We start from the raw sequence: 23,465 nt of genomic DNA, 5'->3' as shown, positions 1-23,465 counted from the left end.
TATCCGTGCCTCTGAGCTGCATGGAAATGCTCTAATGTAAATAAAATGTACTAAAATTTCACTCCTAAAAACATTAATACAAGAAATAAGTCCTTAATATTTTCATATCTGTAATGTGGTAATGTAAAAAAGCAAAAAAAAAAACATTTTTGAAATATGTTTAATTCTGTCTTTAAAAGAAAAACACAAAAATATTTTATATTTGTATTTTTATTTAGATTTTGGTAGAAAAAAAACAGTCCTGGTGTTTTTTTTGTTTGTTTTTTTTGTAGTCCCATTTAAAAACCCTTCCCACTCACTAAAGTACAAAAGGAAATATACAAAAACCTACCCCATGCTACCCAGAGAATATGGACAACCGTATGGAAAAGAAAGAAGAACGAAATGTTTCAATGTCTAAATCTACAAGAGAAAAAAAATGTTATATTAAAAAAAAGGCAAGCATCCAGCACAAAATGTGACACTTTGTCACATGAATTTCTTTTGTGGTATATAAAGTACTGTGAATACTTTACAATAAGTTAACGCAGGCACATTTCTTTACCACGACAGAAAAATCAGGTAACAGTCAAATGTTTGACATAAAAACAAACTAATGCTTAGTTTTTTGTTTTTTTTTGTTTGTTCTTTTTTAGCTTTTCTTTCAATTTTTTTTAGATCAGCTTCACATTAAACAGACAGACAGAAAAAAAACAAAACACTTCTGGGTAGCACTATTTTTGGTTTTGTCAGAACAAGCTCCGCCTCCTCGTTGTTCGGCTGCATGCGTCCGAGATGCACACGTTGAATATTCAAATGATATAAATATATTTCGACAAAAATATACTAAGACTATTCTCAATACAAATGATTAATGCCAAAAAGGAAGGGTTATCATATAAACTTCAATAACTTAAACAGTATATATATATATTTATAAAAAAAAGAAAAAAGAAAAAAAGCAGCACTTTCTTACTCTGCAAAAACAAAGACAGCGAATTTCCTTTCCGCCAAGGAAGTCAAATGTTGTTTCCCTCTTTATTCTTGGTCACACGGCACACCTTTGTGCCAAGAGGTATAAATACTACCGAAGGACCTGTACAGTACCCATGAATGTCCACACTACAAAATAAGTTAGTGTCACATCGCTATACAGATTCATTACAGCTTAAATACAAAAAGAAAACAAAAGGAAATGAAGCCGCCTTGAAAGTACAATTCTTGTAATAATTGAAATGAATGAAAATACTTCATAGTTGGCTTCTTGAAACTTCTAACTGATTTCGTGAGAATAAAAAGTACTTTTTGTGTTGAAATGATGAAAAGTCACAGGAGTGAGGACTTTTCTCGACACAGTGACCACCCGGAGCTGTGGGGGGAGGGGGCTCAGACACATTCGTTCCATGTTGGAGGGGGTTGAGTTGTTTGTGTGTGGGACACCAGAGGGCGCCAGAGGACGGCTGTCAGTCCACGTCGCTGAGATCGCTGACGGGCTCGTCCTGGACGATGCTCAGGTGGTTCATGGCGCGGCTGAAGGCGATCTGCACGGCCTTTCGGATGCTGGACGTGCGTCCCTCCATCATTTTGATTTTGTCGATGGTTTTGTCCATCCCCAGAGGAACCATCTTGGATCTAGGAAGCCATTGCCTGAAGAGAAAGACCACCAACAAGCAGAATCTGGTCTGAATGAACTGTTGATGGAAAGAACAGCTGCAGGATTTGGCTTAGAGGAACAGAATTAGCCTTCTAAGCTGCCACAACTGCACCAACACTACAACGGAGTAATAACACGAGATTTAACGCAGCAAACTTACAAGATTAAAGTAAAAGTTAGCATGCAGTGCTGCAAGTGAACGCTGTGCAGCAGCAGAGCAGACCGCCTAGACTTACTTGAATGTTTGGAAGCTCATTTGTTTGATTTACGATTCATTAATATTTTATTTATTGACTTACAGGATCTCTGCAACCCGTTGATGAAGCCATCTGTGTCCCTGCAGCTCTCCACTTCAACGCTTTCTTCCTCCACTAAAGACAAGATCTCCAAGTCTGTGTGACGCTTCCGTCTGAGCAGCCGCACTTTTTGGCATTTTTAAAAATGTTTTTATGCTAATCTAACAGACAATTTTCATTCCTCTGTACTGTTTTATGTTGAAACGAGACGTTTCATCTGGAGGAGGGGGCGTATATTACGCTGTTTACTTGCGCTTTAGTGTTTAGTGTGCGCCTGACACTCATGATGTAACAAGACAAATGGACTTCTGGGTATGTGAATGAAAAGGGAGAATAAAGTAGCGGTCCTTTAAACCCAAGCGTGTCTCTGAGCTCCTTCATTTACATATGAAACTCCGCTTTACCGACACCGAACCCGGAAACCCGGTTATACTAACAATAACTTGATTTTGAGTCGCCAAAAGGTTAAGAATTTCTTTGTTTTTGAAACCTATTTGGAAATAAAGCTTCACAAAATGCTTCAGATCTTCGCCTTCAAGCTAGGCTCTGATAAACAGACGATTTTGTTGTTTTTTCTCGTCAATTTATTACGAGAATAAAGTCATAAATTAACAAGATTTCAAGTCGTGAAACTATGCCTTTTTTCTCGTTTATTAAACATAAATAAATAAAGTCGTAAATTTAGGACTTTATTTTCGTAATTTAACAGTTATGACTTTTTCCTCGTAAACTTACGACTTTAAAGTCATAGCTAAAGAAAATGTTTTGTTTGTAAACTGGCGCTGAAGCTCCCTCGTACCAACACGGTCCTTTCGGGGCGCCATGATATCCGGTGCAGGAAGTGACGACAAAATGAGGTAAATGAGGAGCCAATCCAAGCCTGTAAGGGGCGACGCTCATAAGACTACGTTCATGGCGAATGCATGGCTAATTTGTGGTCGCCGCCTCTGTTTTGACGCGCATCAAATCCGTGTTCATTAAACTGATGCTCCTGCCCCGGGTGGGAGGAGTTATTGTCAAAACCTCCTTTCCCATGTTTTTATTTTGGTGAGCTCTGCAAAGACGCCGTGTCAGCGGCACATGAGATCAGTGCGGTGCAGTGAGCTTCACCGTCTGCTGCAGAAGCGGCGTCTGGATTACGGAGCTTCCACCTCTCTGTGACCCGGTTTGATGACTTCCTGTCCCGCATTAGTCCGAGGAAGAAAAGTAGAAGAATGTATCTTTAGGACTGTTCAGGTGTCCTGTTGGTTATTGGGATGACTACAGCCCAAATTTGACTAGTGGATGAACTTTTTCTAAACTTAAACAGAAGAGTTTTCGTGCAGACGTGGGGGAGTAACGAGCATCCCAACTGTAGGGTCGTTTTCATCGAATATATTTTTGCAACAGTGATGTCAGCGAGCTCGGAGTAGAACGGCTTGTCCTCCACATCGAGAAGAGGCAGTTTAGTCCGGATGCCTTGGGGAGGGGTTCCGGGTGTGTCCCGGGGAAGAACCAGGACACGGCGGAGAGACTACGCCTCTTGGCTGGCCTGGGAACGCCTCGGGGTCCCCCCCAGAGGAGCTGAAGGGAAGTCTGGGCAACATTGCTTAGAATGCTGCCTCTGCGACCCGGTCCCGGATGAGCGGAGGAAGAGGAGGAAGAAGATGGATGGATGGATGGATGGATGGATGGATGATGTCAGAGCATTGACTGACGTCACCCAAAGAAAAAAATTTTTCTCCAACTCTCTTGCTCCAACCAAATAAAATGTATTTGCTTTATGGGCGCCAGACCTTTCTCACTAAGCGGGGATTCAAGTCAAGGTTTCTATGGGAGCCGCTTTCGCCAATCCGGTGTTAGCTTCTCGAACGGACACGCATCTTCTACTTGAAAGCGGTCGATCAGTTAATCAAACGTCGTAAACGTGAGACCGCATCCTTTTCTTGAACCACCGGTCATTTTATGACTTAAACAAAATATCCCAAAAGACAAGAACCTGTTAAAAATGTTTTAGATCAAGAATGGGTATTCTGACTGAGCTAAAGCTGTTTGTTTCTCTACAGAAATCTATTTCTGCTTTTTGGGACCAGCGGGCACTTCCTATTCGGAATCCAGGGGGGGTTGAGGTGGGGAGGCAGAACTCACCAGCTGCGCTTGTTGTCGAAGAACAGGACGAGGTGCAGCTTCTCTTCGGCCTTGTACTGCATCTGCTCTCCGATGCGCAGCACGTCCATGGGGGGGGTGGGGATGGAAACCCCGTTGTGCTGACAGCCGACACGAGGCATGTGGGGGTCGATAATCTACTCGCACCGGGGGAGGCCGGGAGAAACGGGTTAGACGCACACGACACAACAAGACGGCAGCTGGGAGGATTACAGTGAAATGCTGCCCCCTGGAGGAGAGTCTAGACTTCAGGAGTAAAGGCAAAAACACATCAACAGCTCGGCAGCACACACTCACCAGGGCGGGGTAGGAGGGGTATCCACTACATTTGGCCCAAACTAGCTTTAGGGGTTCCAATGCAACGGTTGCAGCACTAGCAGGCATCCAAATGTTGCTGTTGCCAACCTCTATGGAAGCGGGGAAACAACACCAAACAAGTCAGACGGGAGCAGAAAAACACCTGGCTTGGAATCGGGACAGTAAAAAAAAGGTGGACATGGCGCTTTCTCCGACAATTTTCGGGTTTTAAACAGGGAACGTGGAGGGCCTCTCCAGCTGCTGACTGGTTCTGAGAGCCAGAGCGCTCGTGGACCTCGCCTGCAGCTGCTGTCGTGTCCAGCGATGCCGCTCGTGTTTATGTGAGGAGCAGCGGCGTGAAAGCTGCTTAGCCCTTCAACAACGGGCAGAAAGGCATTGCCGAACCGCCATTAGCAGCATTAGAAATAAGGGGGGGGGGAATGGTTGTCTGAATATTTGGCTGTCCTCCCCAATTTTTGGTTGTCCTTCGATACCAATATTCAACAGCAACGAAACCTACTCAGATGTCAGTACTTACATCTTTATTTGTTCTATACATCTAATATCAACTGCCTCTTATGATGGACATTTAAAAAACTCTTTAAATATTAAAAACAAACATTTTACTAAATATTGAAGCATCTGGTTACACAAAGTATTGCCAAAAACTTGAAACTAATATCTTAATAACTAGTATCTTTACACAGATTTAAATATATTGGTTCTTTTTTTCCTTTGGTTTTGATAATTGTTGCTTAAAGAATATAAAATACAAAGACTGTTGTAAAAATGTAGAATTTCATATCAATCTCATGGAAAAAGGTTTTTTTCAGCTCATGTCAGTCTGTTCTGTTATGAGTGAAAATTAAAAGTGTTTTATGAATGTGTTTTAAATCTTCTCTTAAATCTTCTCTTTGAAATCATCTTTTAAATCTTATTAAATCTTTTGTTAATAGGCTGATTATTTTGAACGTGTTTTTGGAGACCTCTAGCGGTCGCGCCAGGTACTGTTGTTCAACACATTAATTTGAATAATCTTTATTGAAAAGTGCACATGTACAGTAGACACAGAAAGGATTCACTAGCATGCACGCACTTCGTTTGTCAGTGGAAAGAATTTGCTGCATACGTCTCAATTCAGAGGTTGCCAAAAACTAACCCTTGAAACTTGAAAAATAGTCGGAAAATACCAAAATGTTGAATAAAAGACCAGGTTGTCACACGGACAACCATCAGATTCATTTTTGGTTGTCCTCCGTGAAATCTGGTTGTCTCGGACAACAGGATAACCGCTTATTTTGAACGCTGATTAGAATACTTTTCATTCGCAATCTAACGGGAAGGCATAAAAAAGGTTTTACGCCTCAAGATTCTCGCTTTAAAATGAAAATAACCTTCAAATTTGAATGTCCAAAAATGTGCAACTTTCTACTTTCACCTTTCAAGCTACTAAACACGCCACTGTCCTCCTTTGTGGTGCTGAATGAGACGATAATGTGCCAATAGGAACACTTGTGAGGTCATCACTGCTTTGTAATATTAGCGAGCGAGAGCGATTTCATTTTTCAGAAGGTTTTTTTACATTTGTGTTCCCTGTGGGCGTGATGGGCGTACTGAAGTATTTTGACGAATTTGATTATTTAGAAAACATTCTTATCAGGCCTGCACAAAAAAATCGCAAATTTAGCGTTATCGCGATATCAGGCTGTGCAATACGCATATCGCAAAAAGCCACGGAAAATCACGATAAATGTAACCTTAAATGTGCTAAAACAATCTTATGACGACTTGAAGTATTTATTGAAACTAACCAATCCATTTATGTATTTGACCAATCAGATGGAGCCTTTTATGTTAGATGCTCGACTCTTATGTAGACGAGAGTCATTTGGACTGTAATTTAAGTTATGTTGTCTCTTATTTCAATAAAACCATTGCGGTGAAATGTTTTTGGTTGTTTTGCTATTTGTTCACATATCGCAAGTTATATCGTCATCGCAATATTGATCACTAATATCGTAAATTGCGACATTTCCACATTTTGTGCAGCCCTATTTCCTATTTGACATCTTGAAATGAACGATCGTTCTTACTAGATTAAAGAGGAAACACTGGTGGAGACGACAGAGGAGGAACGTCGGCCCTCAATACAGAACATTAGAGGTCGCGTAGAGATAGGTATCCACCGTATTTTCCACACTGTAGGTCGCACAGGACTATGAGGCACACGATGGGTTCTTTTTGAACCTATGCTAGACTCAGCAAACTATAAGGCGCATAAACGAGAAAAAGGATCCCAGAGGCAAGTCAGTGAGACTTTATGAACTGCGTTCACAGAAACTCGGTTAGGGTTAGGGTTAGGGTTAGGGTTAGCGTATTCACAATACCTGTAAACCTACGTTGAAATGGCCACTTCCAATAAAAGGTCTATGAAAACGCTTATTTCAACAAACGCAAATCGTTACTCCACAAATAAAATCAGCTACCATTAAAAACTGTGTTGAATGTTAAGTAAGGGTTAAGGGCCGATGAAGTGTGCATTATCAGAAATTAACACACGCCGTGAATGCCGGAACCATCCGACGCAAAGCGGGGGATGGTTGCTTCAACAAAGTGCGTTTAATTTTGATTATGCACACTTCAAAGGGCATATCATGGTCATTTACAAAAGAAATAAATATTCAATCAGTTTTTAGTACTATAGTCTTGTCATTTTTTCGGTTTGGATGACTTTTTTCACAAAAAGTGGACTCTGTTACGTGGTGCGGCGGGTTGTCACGTTACCGCTTAGCCAGCTGTGCCAGCACGGACCTCGACTGCAGCGGTAAAGGAAAGCAATATTCTTCGTGATCGTCACGATGGGTTAAATAAAGCATCAGATCAGAGAGAAAGTTCACCTCTTACTGCTTGTTTTTGTCCAGATGATAAAGCTAAAGCTTGTTTTAAAGAAGCCGGCGCAGTGATACAGAACATTTGAGCTATATGACCAGAACTTCTTTTTCAGGCGTGCATTATCACTTTTTAACGCACACCCAGCAGCCAATCAGAATCGAGTATTCACCCAGACCATGGTATTAACCACCTTAAACTTTGACCTGTCGGGGAATCGGATTTGGTAGTGGAAATTCAACGTTGTGGTAAAACTCTGTTGTGTTTCTGTAGCATATGAAATATTGATAAAGTAGGTTTCAGAATAAAGCAAAATAGTTGTGTATCTGTCCGTGTGGGTGCACACATTTGTTTTCAATTTGAGGGGGTTTTATGCAGTAAAGAGTGACTCAATTTACTACACGGATTTCATGCTTTTTGCACAGTTTTAGGTTAATTGAGAAATGATTGCATAACATATTGAAAAACTATCTGTAAAAAATTTAAGCTGGGGTTGAACTAGAAGCACTGCCACAAAAACTGCTTTCAAAGTCAATTTCTAATTGTAATGTAGTCAAATATGTTCAAAGACCCAAAGCCTTTTAAGGGTTAGACTGAAAGCAGAAGTGCACTTTATAAACCTTGAAAGGAAAATCCTTTCTTCCAAACAACAGTTTGTTAGTTCTTATTACGAACCCCAAACATCCCGTTTGTTTTGTTTTTTTACTGAGGAAATGTTACCTGCTGCAATCCGGGCGGCTTTCGCAAAGTTTCCCGTTTCGATGCAGGCGATGAGCTCGCTCTTATCGTCCACCGTGTGCCTTCGGACCAGAGCGGGTTTGCCCTTCCCGCATTTCGGGAGACTGGGAAGGGTGCTGGAAGCCAAAAAAGGAATGAACAAGTCAGAACATCTGCTGCCCTCTTGTGGAGCAGAAGGGGTTGGTTGGACGCATCACCTTCCCAGCAGGCTGTTGCATGAAGATATAGAGGACTCGGAGGCGCAGCGTCTGCGCGGCTCCACGGCCCGGCTGTTCTGCTCCAGCCTTTTCTCCTTCTCCACAAGCGGTCTGGACAGACCTGGAACGGAACAGGAACGAAGCATCTTTAACACTCTTGTTTGAAAAGAAAAGACTGAATGATGCCATCATTTCTTGAGGACATCCATTTGATGGATAGAGTGCAGTATCAAGTATCAAGGGGAATACTTGTTTTACTACTCATTCATACGTCTTTATTGTTAGCAAGGATTCTAAGTTAAACAGCTACAGGAAGTGAAAACCGAGAAGAAAATAAGTCTTGGTTTTATAAAGGAAAGTGGGGTCAAAAAAAAATCTATTATTAAACAATCAATATTAATATTCCCTTAAAAAAGTTAATACTGATACATCGAATCAAGAATTACATCTTCTATTAAAAAAATTCTAGTTTTTTTTTAGGGTTTTTTGATGCAATAATTCCTGATTTTTTTCCACTTCAGTCCACTTATCAATATTTATGTATAACTGTTTTCAAAAATAAAATAATAATTGTATATTAAATGGATTCAGTGTTAAAATAAATAATATAAGAAAAATGTATTGACTATTTTTAAATGTGGTTTTTTTTTGTTATGTTTATCGGCTAAGCAAACAGGTGAGAGCTTAGGGCCCTTATGGTGGAGGGATTTTTACTGTTATGTAAATGAAAACACACATGGTGTGTATTTTTATAAAACCCTTTTGGATTTATGTACGGGACAGAAGAGGGAAAAGAGGGATACAAAAGATGGGCAAAAAGGAAACAAAAAAGAAAAACAGCTAAGAAATAGGAGAATTAAAGAATAGAAGGGGATTCATTTTTTGATTTCAAGCCCAAAAACGTCTCAAACACAGAAAAATAAGGTAAAAAAAGACATTAGAATGAACAAAAGTTATGTTTTTTTAAGCAATATTCCTCCTTCTCTTTCAATTTGTAGTATTTTTGTTTTTAAGGAAAATTTGTTTATGAATGCTTTCGTAATAAAATAATTATTGTAAAATGAATTGAATCCGTGAAAAAGGACATCAGATGTTCCTCAGTCAAAATATATATTTAAAAAAAAGAACATTTTTGTCCCGACCATCAGCTGAGAAAACCTAAGAGCTGATGGTCTCTTGTGTTGGACAGATTTTGCAGTCACTATACGGGTTTTCATGTAAATTCAAACACATGAGGAGTATATTTGTATAAACTCCCTGTTATTTATTTGGGGCTCACCTTTGATTGGATGTAATTTTGGTGCATTTCTTATTGGATTGCAAAAAAGAGAAAAGAGAGAGGGATGTAGGAAGTAAAAAGGTTAAAGGATGATTAGGGAATGGGGGGGGGGGGTACTTTATTATTTTTTTAAAACACCCCAAACACAGAAAAATTTAGAAAAAAGAAGAAAAAAAGACATCCAAACAAACAAAAGTTGTTTGGTTTTTTTAAACCATGTTCCTCATTCGGAGAGAGTGAAACCACAGACTGTTCATTTGTGAAACACAGTCATGACATGAATGATCTCCAGCTTTACAAACCTGACGTTTAGCAGGAAATAAGCACAAACAAACTAAAAACAGCTTTGAGGGGTTTTGTGTTGATGCGCCTCATTAAGGTTGTACTCAGCCGCAGAACAACAGGAGAAAAGCCGGCTGGGTGGAGGATGTTGCGGCTTTTCACAGGTTTGCGTGACAGAGCAAAAAGCAGAAAATCGATGATAGTACCTCACTGCTCATCTATGACTGGTGAGGAGGAAGCTTGTAGACATGAAATCACCGTGTCTCTGATATAAAAGCACGTCCGTTTTCTTCCGCTTCCTCTCTGCTGATTTCAGCATGAGCTTTTAAGTTAAAACACTATTTTTATATAATCATTTTTAAAAATTCTTTTCACAGATGGAAGGCCATTATAAAGCGGGTCTGTGTGAAGATTGGACAACACATAAGAGCTTTTGCAAAGACAAAGCCTGACAAACTTCGTCAAATGGGCAGGAAATTGGGAAAATGCAACACCACGCTTGGTTTTCTTCTATGCTGCAGTGGAGGAAAGTGGACTGAACCACCTACAAAGGTTCCACTCTTGCAGGAGGTATTTGTTGGAGGTGGTATGGCCCAACGCAGCACCTTCACCTGCGTTTCTGCGGTTTCTTGACTCAAGCGTAACAAATGAACCTGTTAGGTCTGTTGCTCTCCTAACATCACTTCCAGCTCCATCATCTAATGAAGAGTTTTCCAAACTATAGGTTCAGTTTGATTCAGTGGTTCAGTTTGATTCAGTGGTTCAGTGGTTCAGTTTGATTCAGTGGTTCAGTTTGATTCAGTGGTTAAATTGATATCTGATTTACTTTTCCAATTTGAATCAGATTCACTGTTTTAGGTTTGATTCTTATTTACTAGTTGTTCAATTTGATTAAGACTCATCAGAAATTTTAAATCCTAAATTAGTTTAGATTTGTTACGAAAACCAGTTTTCACAAGTGAATTAAATTGAACAAAAGTGGAACTTTTACAAATTTATTTATGAATATCTTTTTGAACTCCTCCATCAAAACTAAGTTTAGAAAGTCAGAAATGTCTTTCAATGAATTATAGATTTAATTTAACAACTTTCTATTTAAAAAAAAAAAGTACTTTTCAATACATATTTTTAAAATTTAGTCTGGAAAGTCTCTGTGCTTTCAGACTGCAGTGAACCACATCAGGGCTCACTTGTTTGGTTCTCACATAGTCCAGTTAACAAACCTGTTTAAAAAGATTTTTCAAATTTTATTTAATTTTTTGGGGAGACTCACTGACTAAGAATAAACTGTCCGGGATCAAAACGTTCACTGACTGAGGTAAAAAAAAGGTTTAAAACCCTTGTGAAACTCTGAAAAGGGGTCTGGGTTCTTATGGAATAAAATGTATATAAAATCAAATTGAAGGTCATATTACTGAAAAGGTTCTTTCTAAAGTCAAGTAGAGGATTTTGTTACAGCAGTGGCCGTAATATTGCTTTTTTGTACTTTTGGGGTATTTTTCTTTCTCTGTTTCCGTTATTTCTTTATTTTTGCTGCAGAGAAAGGTTCTGTCTTTCTTTTTTTTTGTCCGGAGCACCTGATTGGTTGAGGACGTCCAGCTCAGGGTTCAAATACTGCCACATCACCCCACCCTACCCACAGCTGCCAGCAGCAGAGCTTTACTTTGTTTTGCTCTTGTTAGAGGCTTTGGTCCATGTATTTTGTTGTTTTTGTATAGTTTTGAATTTTTTTGTAAATTAATTCGCAGCTTAGTTTCAGTCAGGGTTTGTTTGTGAGAGTCGTTGGTGTATTTAATTTGTTCCTTTGACCTTTAAGTTACGTCCTTTTCCAAGCCTCTGTAGGTTTCCAGGTTTCCACGCATCCATGCAAGCACAGCTGCTGATGTGAGAAACACCAAATTGCTTCACTTATTCGACAACCCTGATGTTGTGACATTGACCACATAAAAAAAGAAAAAGCTGCTGCGACTTCAGGGGTGTGAAAAAAAACAGATCTTGTCTCACCACTGTCGAGCTTCTTCATGGGAGCCTTCGTCTCGTCTTCGTCGTCGGCCTGCCCTTCCTCGTCTTCTCTGCTGTCGCTGCGTTTCCTCTTCTTGCTGTGAAGCAGTGTCTCCAGCCGCGGTATGACCACAGACAGGATGGATTTGGAGCTCAGAGGCTCGCTGTCTCCCTCCTCTTCGCCGTCGTTGTCTTTCCCGGCCGCTCTGTCCGAATCCTCCCCTCCGCTATTGGAGGAAGCCTGGGGGCTGGCGGTTTTGGACTTTTGGAAGAGAACAGAAGTCCGACGGTTGACCGTGCCTGTGGGCTGGGCCAGTGTGGACGTGGCGATCACGCTCACATCTGCGTCCAGCACTGCCAGCCCGCCGTGGGAGTGGCCGTTGAGGCGCGGGGGAAAGGACAGCAGGTCCGGTAACTCTGCGTCCAGCTTTGCCCGCTTGCTGTGGGCCTTGTCCTCCCGGTTTGGGGCTGCGTCGACTGGTTTGAGGGTGGGGGGTCCGGGATCTGAGTCAGAGTGGATGGGGGGGGGCGTGGCATCTGACGGCTCTAGTTTAGGAGGAAGAGACTTGTCCGCTGTGGGGAAGAAACAAGCAGACCCTTTAAAGCCCCACTCAGATCATCTTTTGATCTATTCTAGTGGTCTTTCAATTATGATTATGCCTTTTTTTGGCCAAAATCTAGAACACTTCAGCCTGTAACACCGAAACTTTAGCTTCGGTGTGGACATCATTTTGACGACAGTAACTCGTCAAACTTTTACGCTATTGCACAGTACCAGCACTGTAAAAAGCAATCATCATAAAATATTTACAGGGTGAAAGTTCATATGGTGCCTCAATAAAGACAATTAAAATGAAAATACAACATTGTGCAAATAAAAAGTGTGTTTTTTATCTTAACTTTTTTAAAGACGCAGTCAGTAAACCCCCGACCCCTGACTGCTTGCAGAAAAGGCGGTTAGGCTGAAAAACTGTTGTGAATTTTCATTTCCACTGTTATTATTCGTTGAGGTGATTTAATATACTATGTTAATTGGAGCTTTGTTTATTTGCGTTGTTACCTTAAAATGTTAATTATGTTAGTATTTATAGATCATTTCAGTTTACTCTTGCAATGGACGTTAAATTCTTTTTTTGCATTCTAATTTGTTGTCAAATAAAAGCTTTTTCGTCTACATGGTGTGCTATTTGTCTTCTTCCTCCAGGTTTTCACACAGAAAAGTATCAATACGATACCAGATCCAAAAGCAGCGTCTATAAGAGGAGTAGTACGGATAAAATCTTTGATGATACCCGTTCCTAGTTCCAACTGCTATTTGAGGGTGTTTTCAGACAGGGAAAACCGTTTGTTCCGGACCAGGTCTGCTTAATTTGGTCCGGATCCAGCTCTGAACCTTGCGTTTGGTCTGTACTCAGACTGCCGTCAGATGGACTTTCCTTATTCGAACCAAAACTTGTAAACAAAACCATGTGGTGGGGGCAAAGCAACTACAGACAGAAATGATGGAAGTCCTGCACTTTGCAGTTGCTGTGTCTCACCGTTGTGGTGTTAGGGCATTGTTTTAAGAGAATTCTGTAAAGGAACTACAAGGTCGCTTTTAGGATGACGAGACACAAAAGCATGTAAAACGTGTTTTAAATTAAATGTAACAAGTAGGGAGTTGGACTCTTATTTTCCTTTTTGATAACACGACAATTGTTGCTCTACATTTGTCCGCGGCTCATCTGATGCTACATTCTGACTGTGTTTGGATCACGTGACCACCGCTATGGTGGCCGTTTTGGTCCGGTTGTTTCGCTCCGAAGACTGAGGAATCTTAGAGCGAACCCAAAAGCTCAGTTCGATTGGAGTCAGAAAAAAAAAACACCTTGAAAGATGAGTCAGAGGGTCCAGGACCAGGGTCCGCTTGGATGCATTCCATGTCGGAGAAAACAAACTTTGGTTCACTTTAATGTGTCCAGTCTGAATGCACCCTCAAACCCATTTCCTTTGTTTTTGAGGAAACCCAATACTTTATTCAAAATAAACCTGTAAATTCCAAACATTTGGTTAAAGTACTTTGGAATCTGGTCCAAAGATAGAAGAATTCTGGGGGGATAAACTGGAACCAAACAAAGCAGAACGATGGACAGAAGAGAGAGTAACCAGGAGGAGGTTCATGTACAGGAAGAGGGGTGCAGCTCTGGTTGGCTCCGGCAGAGCCTGTGAACCCCGTCAGATGACGCTAGCTTAAATTGGCACGCTGCGATCCAACAGGTCCACAGAGCTCCAAATGTTCTGCTGGATCTTTGTTCTCTTCTGAAGCTTTTGGAGGAAACCAAAGCTCAAAGATCCAATCTCAGCTAGACTTTGGTGTTTGCGTGTCACGTGACCAGAACAGAATCCCAGTTCAGCGTTTTTATAATATTATGTTATTATAAAAATGGGAGCTCTTGTCTGTTATGGACGTTACAATCCTAAAAAATGGAAACTTTCATACACACCTTCATCTTCTGGAAAATGGCCGTTGGACTTGACCTCCTGGTCTTTGGGTTTCTCCGGTTCTGGAAGCTTGGGAGCTGATGACGACGTCGGCGCCGAAGAGGAGCAGTGGTGACTCGACGGCACTACTTTCTTCAGGCTTATTTCGTTACGCACGTCGTTGATGGTCTTCTTGAGAAGCTTGAGGCGTTTGCTGCGCGACGGGCTGGACTTCATGGCGCAAGTGAGGTCGAACTTCTCCAGGAGCTGCTGCAGCTGCTCCTCAAGGGGCAGATGCTCCCGATTGGCTGGAACCAGCAAACGGTCCACTGCAGGGGGAAAGGAAGGAGGTAAAGAACAGACGCGAGGAACTCTTTCTAAATAAAAGCTGTTCCGGTTTCCGTCGCTTACCATCTTCCCAAGAAAACGAGGGCGAGGCTTTGACTTCGGGAGCTTCTGCCAGGTGAACACCACTCTCCGCGTCGAAGCCGATTTTCTCCACATCCCGTCTCGCCTTTCTGAGCAAGACCCCGCCCTGATCTCTGAGTCGGACAGCGGCTCGATAGAAGTACGTGTCTTTCGAGTTGTACTTCAGGCAGTTATTGACGATGAGGTTGAAGTCGGCCTCGAACTGGTCGAGGTTGTTGTAGCACTGGGCATCAACGCGCTGGCGCATGGTGGAGAAATCCATCGGGTTCTTGATGTGGTCCAGGTAATCCGGCACCTGTGAAGAGAAGCCGACTTCAGAAACGCTCCGAAACATGACAGGCAGGTACTGTAGGATCCGATCTAAAGACCCTCAAACATATTGGAACCTTTTGGAAAAAGATTTAAGTATCCACGCACAATTTGAGGTTTGAATTCTAGACGGAAAAATTCAGAATCTCATGCTCAACTGACTGAGCTAGCTGGACCTGAACGTTCAGTGTGTGACCTAAAACCTTGGGGATCTCGACTGAGACAAACATTGTAAGTGCCGACTCATGAGAGAGAAGTAGTAAAACCACCTTTGTCCTGTAGGGTCTACAACTGAACTGCAGGAAAGTTAGAAAATACAAAACTTTACGTCAAAATTCTTCCATCTGTCCATTTTCTTTTGCGTGTCTGGGCCCCGATCGCGGAGGGAGGAGTCTAAAAGATGCCTAGACTTCTGAGATTTCTTTCTCCAGCTCCTCTGAAGGGATTCTGAGGCATTCCCAGGCAAACCGAGACATCTCTCTAGCGTGTCCTGGGTCTTCCCTGGGGTTTCCACCCACTGGAACGTGCCCGGGCAAGGAATTGTCCAGAAGGCATCCGGACCAGATGCCCAACCCACCTCAGCTGGTTCCTCTCAATGCGGAGAAGCAGTGGCTCTAATGTGAACTCCTCAGCCTCTTTAAGGGAACGCCTAGCCACCCTACGCTCATTACCCCTGCTTGTATTCAGGAGCTTCGGTCATGATCCAGAGCTCATGACCACAGGAGAGTACTGGAACCGAAGCATTAAATTAAGAGCTTTTTTTTTTCTGGTTAAGCTCTCTTCACCACAACGAACCGGTGCGGGAACCGCACAGCAAAGGACACCACCCTAATCCGCCTCTCAATCTCACGCTCTGATTTTCCGTCACCCAGAGTTATTTAAACTCCTCCACCTGGGCCTGGAGCAGTCCATCCACCCAGAAAAGGACAAACTACAGGGATCCCTCGCTATATTGCGGTTCCCCTTTCGCGTTGTCTCAGATTTTTTTGTGCAATTTTTCCACCTTTTTTTGTTTCTTTTTTAACAGTGCATTTCATTCCATAATACTGGATTTTTGCTTTTACTTTGAGAATTTAAACAAAAGAGAGAAAATTATCATGTCTGTCTTTGGGGCAGTGGTTAGACTTTGGTTGGAGGCGGTCTAGAATGGGGAATTAAGATGCCTCCATCCCTCCGCTAGTCTGAGGGCAGACAGAGACCAATAGCTTTGGTTGGCATTCAGTCTAGGAAAAATATAGCACCGATTACAAACTTGGAGTTCATAAGCCTTGGTAGGCAATTCTTCTAGCCCTTGTACTATCCAAGGCACTTTACCATTGGGAGTTGGGTCATCTAGACCCACTCGACGGTGCGCTGAACCTTTTTTCTTCAATGATTTGTGATCTTCACTGATGTCCATGGATTACATGAAGTCTTTCCACCTTTATCCACCTTTTTCGTAGTAGGGAGAACACGTCAATGTAAGAGTGGGGTCATTTTGACCCCACAAGACAGCACAAGGGCTAGCAGAACTCTAATTTCAAAACCCCTCATGCCCTGGGGGAAGGGTCTTCAGTCAGTGGCTAGGACAAGGTTAAGGCCCGTACACACCGGGACGAAAATCGGCGCACGTTATTCGCCAGCGTTTTTCAACACGTTTTTTGTGTTCACACCCAGGCGATATTTGCTGACGATGAGCCGAGCGAACATGCAATTTCATTCCCTGACATTAGATGGCGCTTAATGTAAAACAGAAATACTCCTGTACACAAGGTGGCACTGCGCAACTTTACGCTTCTTAAACTCGCTTTTCACTCAGAAGAAGAGAGCAAGTATTTAAGAGCTGAAAATGTATCATGAACGTTTTCGGGGATATTTTAGAATGTCCGTCATTATTTCTTTGCGGCAATTTAGATGCTACTTGGCGTCTATCTTCTTCGCTGGTATGTGTGCTCAGCAAGACAGTTTTGTGTTTGAGCGCCCCCAAGTTGTGTTTTACTGTAACTTCAGAAGCTCCAGACACGTGTGCAAAAGCGCCATTCTTATTGGTCATATAGTTTTTGACGCGGCGCGTCAAACCAAAAAAACGAACCTGAAGCGTTTTTTAAAAAATTACGCTTTTACGCGTGGCGTTTTTCGCGTCGGTGTGCACACTCACATTGGTGCACTTTGTTTAGTCACGAAGTGTTAAACGTCGGCGAATATCGCGCGCGAAATTCGTCCCGGTGTGAACAGGCCTTTAGTCCAAAATAAAACGTACGTTAGGCCATGGCAGACGAACCAACGGTGTAACGGATGGAGCCAGTTCTACACAAACTGTACTCCACCACAAAGCCCCGTGGCGCAGGCCTATGGTTATCTCCGAGAACAGTTTAGAAAGTGTGTAGGGAGGAGTTTAACAGCAGTTGAAACACCTAGAATCGCAGAATGCAACTTATGTGATAAATGAGGGAACACTGTACCTTCCTCCAGTCAAGAACCATGTCCTCAAAATCAGTGCTGCTCACACAACATTTTTTTGTTCTTAAAGACAATTAAGTAAGAGTTGTGAGGTGAAGTCAACAGAAAATTGCAAGGGGAAAAAAACCCTCATCTGAAAATAATGAAGGGGGTCTTAGCTCGCATGATTTTAAAAACAAGAGTTAGATAATTCGCCGCTGGATTAGGACACTTAACTTCATGCACTAAATGAGATTAGTCTGTCCTAAACATCAGGGACTCATAAAAACAGTTTGTGTCTCTTTCAGCTTCATATTATGTCAGCTGGACCCTTCATGAGCAGACAAGTGAAGGTTTCCTCTGACAAGAGCGTCCTTCATCCTTACAGAAATGTCCAAAAAGTGGCGTAGACCATAAAACAACCCCAACAAGGTGAAGGTTTGACTTTTTTTTTTCTTATTGAGAATTTGAAAAGTTTATTAATTAGTAATTATACACATGCCACAGTTTCTATTCTGTTTTCTATTTCTGGGAGGGTTTATCAGTAAAAATCCAGATTTTATCCTGTAAATAAACATTTTCTCATTAGAAAAAAGGATACATTTCAACTTTATTGACAGTTTATTGCGATAACATTGACGCAATAATGACACTTTAGTGTGTTTTCTGCACATCACCTCACTAACGTCGACAGGCTGGGCAAAGATCCTGGCCTGGTCTTTGGCCTGGAGTTGGTCCAAGAGGACTCGGAGCAAAATGCTGAACGGCGTGAGCTGCATCTCCAGGAGGGTTTCTTGCAGTTTGATCTGAAACAAACACATTTTAAGGGGAAATGATGAGCAGAGCTGGTTCTGTGATTGGCCAAAAGCTTCGATGGGTCTTCCTCACCTCTTCCCTCTTTAGCTTCTCCCTCTTGCGGATCAGCTCCAGCAGCAGCCGGGCCCTTTCCAGGTCGTGTCGGAGGCGGTGCCACTCCTTCAGCTGCTCCTTCAACGACCTGCTTTCCTCCTCGTTCTGCCTCTGTGAACAAAAATGACATTTTTAAGCGTTTAGGCGAAAACCACCATAAGTTAACGACGGGAAAGTGTTTGGCAAACAAACCGGCTGTGCGTTCTTTTGGGACTGTAGGCTGGTCTGGAGGCGTCTGATGAGCGGCATCCCGTTTCTGGACTGTCTTTTCAGCGTCCAGTAGTTCAAAACCAGCTCCACGAAGGCCTTTTTCTTCTGTATGGACACTTGGTTTAGGATGGTTTGTAACCTAAAGGAAGCACATCATGAATGCAGATTTATGAGGACAAAGAGAAGGAATCAAACTGTATATGAGAACAATAGTGAGTGACCCCTCCCCCTTCGCACACAAAACAGGAAGTACCCACCAGCTTCAATCATTCTTACTCTGATACGTTTTCTGAACATGCTCTTGATAATCCAATTGTTTTTCAAGATATATTTGCTGTAGTGCAACTTTCTAAACCGACCAATCAGATCCCTCAATGTGGTCTCACATCAGACATTTGAAACGTTTATGTGGCTCACTTTCCAACAAGCTCACTCCTGATTGGCGAGAGTGGTTGCCATAGAAACAAGAACTCAGACCGACTCGGACCAATCGCCGCTCACCGACAACGTCTGGCTCCGACATGGTGGTGTCCAGATTGCGAAAACTGAATTGACTTCATTTTGTGTAAACCATTCTCTATAGATGACGTCACAGTCGCTTGCTCCAGTTCATAGTCGATGTTTAATAAACAAACGTGAAACGGAACCATAGAGCATTGCATTTCAACAATTTCTCATTAGAAAAACAAACTTATAGTTTAGCAATCATCCGAGTTTGCATTTTCAGAACAGGAGGAGTCACTGAGTCCGGTTCTCAAATATTATCTATGAACTGAATAGAGATTCCATAGAAATCATTTGGAATTGTATGGACTTCTGCATTAGAACTGGTTTGCTGTTTAGGTTGTTGCTGGTTGTGAGTTGATGATTCATAAACGAGTAGAAGAAAAAAGAAATCAAATGATTTACAAATTGATTAGTTTGAATATTCCAATTTCCTTTAAAGGTAATAAAAACATACTCCCTTTGGATCGGTAGGAATACCTGTGTGCTGGAAATGTAGGAACCACGGCAGGAATCGCGGCCTCGACTTCCTCTTTGGGCTCTGGCTTTTTGCCCTTGCTCTTCTTCTTCAGTTTTCCTTTCGGCTGTCCTTTCTCGTCTCCTCTCCCTTTGTCCAGTTTTTTACAAAGTCCGTTTTTGGGTTTTGCGTCGTGGTAGATGGACAATGGCCTCCTTACGCAGCCGTTGGGCGTGTGCGCTCCACAGTAGGCCGTCTTCTTGACGGAGAAGGTGGCCTCTCCCGTGTCCGTGACCTCCTGGATGGGCTCCATCTTCATGAAGAGGCCGGCTTTTTGGGCGCAGGTGACGTGGAAGGCGGTGTAACAGTTCGCTTTGTGGCACTGGATGCAGGCGCCGACGCCCTTCTCCTTGCAGATGTAGCACGTCAGCTTCCAGCGGGCTGGGGGGATTTGGCTGACGCCGTCAATGGGCTCGATGAAGGTGGTGTTGGAGAAGCCGACCTCGGGGACCCAAAGGGCGCACACCACGTGGCCCCAGCGCTCGTCGTCTGTCTTCTTCACCGCGCCGCCCTTGTTGGGACAGAGGATGCAGCCGGCGGGTTGGGTGGGTGACTGGAGGCAGTGCCTGCAGTGCCACTGGCCCTCGGGAATGTACGGCACACCGTAGCATTCCTGGTGCACTGCTACGTTGCACATGTCACAGAAGAGGATGGCGTTGCTGTTGTGACACTCTTCATCCATGCAGATGCTGCAGACGGCGTCCTCGTCGACGGGGGCTTGCTTTTCGCTGGCCTGATCCAGACTTTCCAGGTGCAGTTCTTTCTCAAAGCGGTCGATGAGGAACTCGAAAACATTGTGCGACACCTGGCTGATGCCTTCGCTTCTGCGCTTTTCGTTGACCAAATCCAGCCAGGCGTAGTCCTCCTCGTCCATGTCATACTCCGTCTCCTCGTCGAGTTCTTCGTCTGTCTTTTCAATTAATTTATAATAAGACGCCGGGCGTCTAGGAACTGCAGGGAGATTATATTCCACAGTGCGAAATTTAGGCTCAGGAAGCTTTGGGCCAGGATGCCCACCCGGCGGCTGGCCGCCTTCTTCGCCGTGCCCCAAAAGGCCGAGAGCGGCGATCTTTTTCTCCTTGTTGTTTTTTAGCCGCACCGACCGAAGGAGGACCGGCTGCTGGGGCTTGTCGGCGTTCTCCTTGTTGCTGAGACACTCCATCATCTCCCGGACGACCGGGTCGTCATCACAGACCACCTGCAGCTTGTCGTAGATGCTGAGGCGGTGGATGCAACCGTCCATCTCGAACTCCACCAAGCGCTGCGCCTGCTCGTATGTCAGGATCTGCTTGTTGGGCGAAGGCTTGATTGGGGACGGCGGTCTCTGAGGCACCGCCGCCCGGTGCTGCCGAGCCTTCTTCTTCATCCTGATGCTCCGTGTTGCTGTGGAGCCGCAAAGAAGTACAAACTGTTAACAAAAACCTCTTCAGAAATCTATAATCTTTATTTTTTTGTATGTTTTTGTTTTATTTTATTCTAAGGCAGTGAGGAGAACCATAGATGTTTCATTGCGATGAGAAAAGCTGACAACGTCTGATAGGAGTAAAGCAGAGTTCAACCTCCTCCATCAAAAATGATCCAAATCTCAAAACACTTTTTCTCGCAGCTGGACAATAACATGTGACCATGAGAGGCTTAAACTCATCCCAAAATCAACCAACAAGTCACAAATAAAATAATCTGGGAAATAAAATGACTTTTTTTCTTCTCTTCTCATCATCTTCAATAACAACCTGATAATTTTGGATCCTCGTCTAAAATTAAACAAAGTTTCAAAAATACCAGCCTTGCAAAGAAAGCTAAAGGTTTATGAACTGAAGCTACAATGTAACTTTGACAAAAATCTTTTTCATTTACATGATGCACTAGCAGATAAGGTTTTTTAACAAGTGATCGGCAATAAACTAGCGTACAGGAGGGAAATTATTCAATTGACTTTATTGATCTAAAAACATTGACGATTACCAGGATATCAGCTGTGTTTTCATCCAAACACATCCAGGTAGAAACATGAAAAATCACAAAATACTTTTTTTTTGTTTTTTATTCAAAGCACGGGTCTGTCAAAGCACTTTGACAAATATTGCTTTTTTTGTTGTTGGTGGTGGTTTGTCATGTGATTTTTATCAAAGAAAAAACAAAAACAAAACCACTGGATTTGAACCCACTTAAAACGGTTGAGATGACAATGGACTTCAGGAGGAACCCCCTTACCCCACCCCCCACTCACAATTCTTAACAGCACTGTTCCCTCACAGAGGTTCCTAGGGTCCACCATCTGACGGGACCTTAAGTGGACCGCTCACATTGACTCACTCCGGAAAAAGGCTCAGCAGAGATTGTACTTCCTGCGACAACTCAAGACGTTCAACCTGCCTCAGGAGCTGCTGACCATCTTCTACTGGGCAATAATCCAAGCTGTCCTGACCACATCCATCACGGTCTGGTTTGGATCAGCAACTACACACAACAGGAACAGACTACAGAGAATCATAAGATCTGCAGAGAGGATTATTGGTTCCACTCTTCCCTTCATTCAGGACCAGGGTCAGGAAGCGGGCTGGCAGAATAACCAATTGCCTTTTCGGCCAGGGCGGCGCTTAAGGACTATGCGCACCAAAACCACTTGCCACAAGGACAGCTTCTTCCCCCGAGCTGTCACTCTAATGAACTCCTGACTGCAGACCACTCAAGAACACAGAACAAAACCACAGATACTGTCGCACCAGAACTACTGTTGCATTTTTACTGTTGCATTTTTTATTTAGTTATGTTAGAATATTCCTATCTTTTTATTATTTATCCTCTCCTGTCTTACTCCTGTAAATTTTTTTCATATCTTTCTAGCTTGCACGAGAGCATAAATTCCTTGTACATGCGCTTTACTTGGCCAATATAGCAGATTCTGGTTCTGGTTGACATAAAAAATACAGAAACACACATACTAGCTATACTGGAAACCCAACTAAAAAACTGCTGACTTTATTTTTGTGTAAATAATCCTTTTCTTATTTACAACAATCACTTGAGATATAGAAGACAGAAAGTATATATTTTTATTTTAAAACTTACACATTTCTTAGCCTAATTAAAAAACGACATTTATTTACTATGCAATTTTTCAAAATAAAATAAATACATATATTATTAAATTCAATGCAATTGGGGGCGGGGACACAGGAAACTGGTCAAAACTAAACACTTATTCAGTTTTTAGCATCACAGCTGACTAACAGAGAACAGAAATTTTCATTCTTAACGGTCTTCCTGCTTCAAAACACAGAATAAAAGGTATTTAGTGAACTGGACCGTGGAAACTAGTTCGTTTCCTCAATGAGACAAGACATTTAAGGGGCGGGAGGCGGCCAGACGGGGCAACTTCAACACCTAGAAGTTGAAACTTCTCCATTTGTTCGAGGGCAGCTTTTCACTCATTAAAGTAGCCGAGATGCTAACAATAACATTAGCCTACGAGCTAGCTAACTAGCTAGTACAGCTAGCTAACCCCCCCTTTAACGAAGCAAATGGCGTCCAACAAAAACATTGCCTTTTTAAAACTATTTCACTAAACTCAACCCGGAAGGAATGCAAACTTTACAGCACGAATTCGACGTCCAAAAAGTGGTGGAAGACGATGGAAGGGGAAAGCAGAAAGACAGAACAGGACACCTACCTCCTAGCTTGAATAGTTTTTGCTAGCTGAATTAAAAGCCAGCTAGCCAAAAAAGCCTTGAAAAGAACGGCCTGCTAAACGGTTCTTTGAACGGAGCTAACCAATGAGCGACGCTTCGGCTAAAAAAAAGGACAAACCCGCCGCGTGCCTGTGGAGTTTGGGCTTTAAATCGTGCAAACACGCCGTTAATGTGTTTAACGGCCATTCAAAGGCTACAGTCGGTGACTAGCCACAAGCGGAACAGAAGCAAATAGCAGAAACAAGCAGCAGACAGGCAGG

General features: G+C 42.7%; 1 protein-coding gene across 2 annotated transcripts in view; it reads right to left on the bottom strand.

The window, feature by feature from the left end:
- Positions 1–219: 219 nt before the first annotated feature.
- brd1 (bromodomain containing 1) overlaps positions 220–23,465 on the bottom strand; it is a 23,500-nt gene continuing 254 nt past the window's right edge. Inside the window, exons 1-13 of one of the 2 annotated variants that reach the window (XM_004082952.4) lie at positions 23,187–23,348; positions 19,477–20,896; positions 18,475–18,631; positions 18,262–18,393; positions 18,051–18,179; positions 14,629–14,941; positions 14,241–14,546; positions 11,761–12,330; positions 8,196–8,316; positions 7,981–8,114; positions 4,372–4,481; positions 4,057–4,211; positions 220–1,626 (exon numbers count right to left, since the gene is read on the bottom strand). In XM_004082952.4, the coding sequence (XP_004083000.1) occupies positions 1,443–1,626; positions 4,057–4,211; positions 4,372–4,481; positions 7,981–8,114; positions 8,196–8,316; positions 11,761–12,330; positions 14,241–14,546; positions 14,629–14,941; positions 18,051–18,179; positions 18,262–18,393; positions 18,475–18,631; positions 19,477–20,879 (3,714 nt within the window). In that variant the 5' untranslated portion in view covers positions 20,880–20,896; positions 23,187–23,348 and the 3' untranslated portion in view covers positions 220–1,442. Of the gene's footprint in view, positions 1,627–4,056; positions 4,212–4,371; positions 4,482–7,980; positions 8,115–8,195; positions 8,317–11,760; positions 12,331–14,240; positions 14,547–14,628; positions 14,942–18,050; positions 18,180–18,261; positions 18,394–18,474; positions 18,632–19,476; positions 20,897–23,186; positions 23,349–23,465 lie in introns of those variants that run through there. The other variant, XM_023952492.1, reaches the window with a different exon arrangement.

Source organism: Oryzias latipes, chromosome 23 (genome assembly GCF_002234675.1).
Source record: "Oryzias latipes chromosome 23, ASM223467v1".
Taxonomy (NCBI): domain Eukaryota; kingdom Metazoa; phylum Chordata; class Actinopteri; order Beloniformes; family Adrianichthyidae; genus Oryzias; species Oryzias latipes.
Note: the sequence above shows the minus strand (reverse complement) of the source record. Positions and strands in the feature narration are given on the sequence as shown.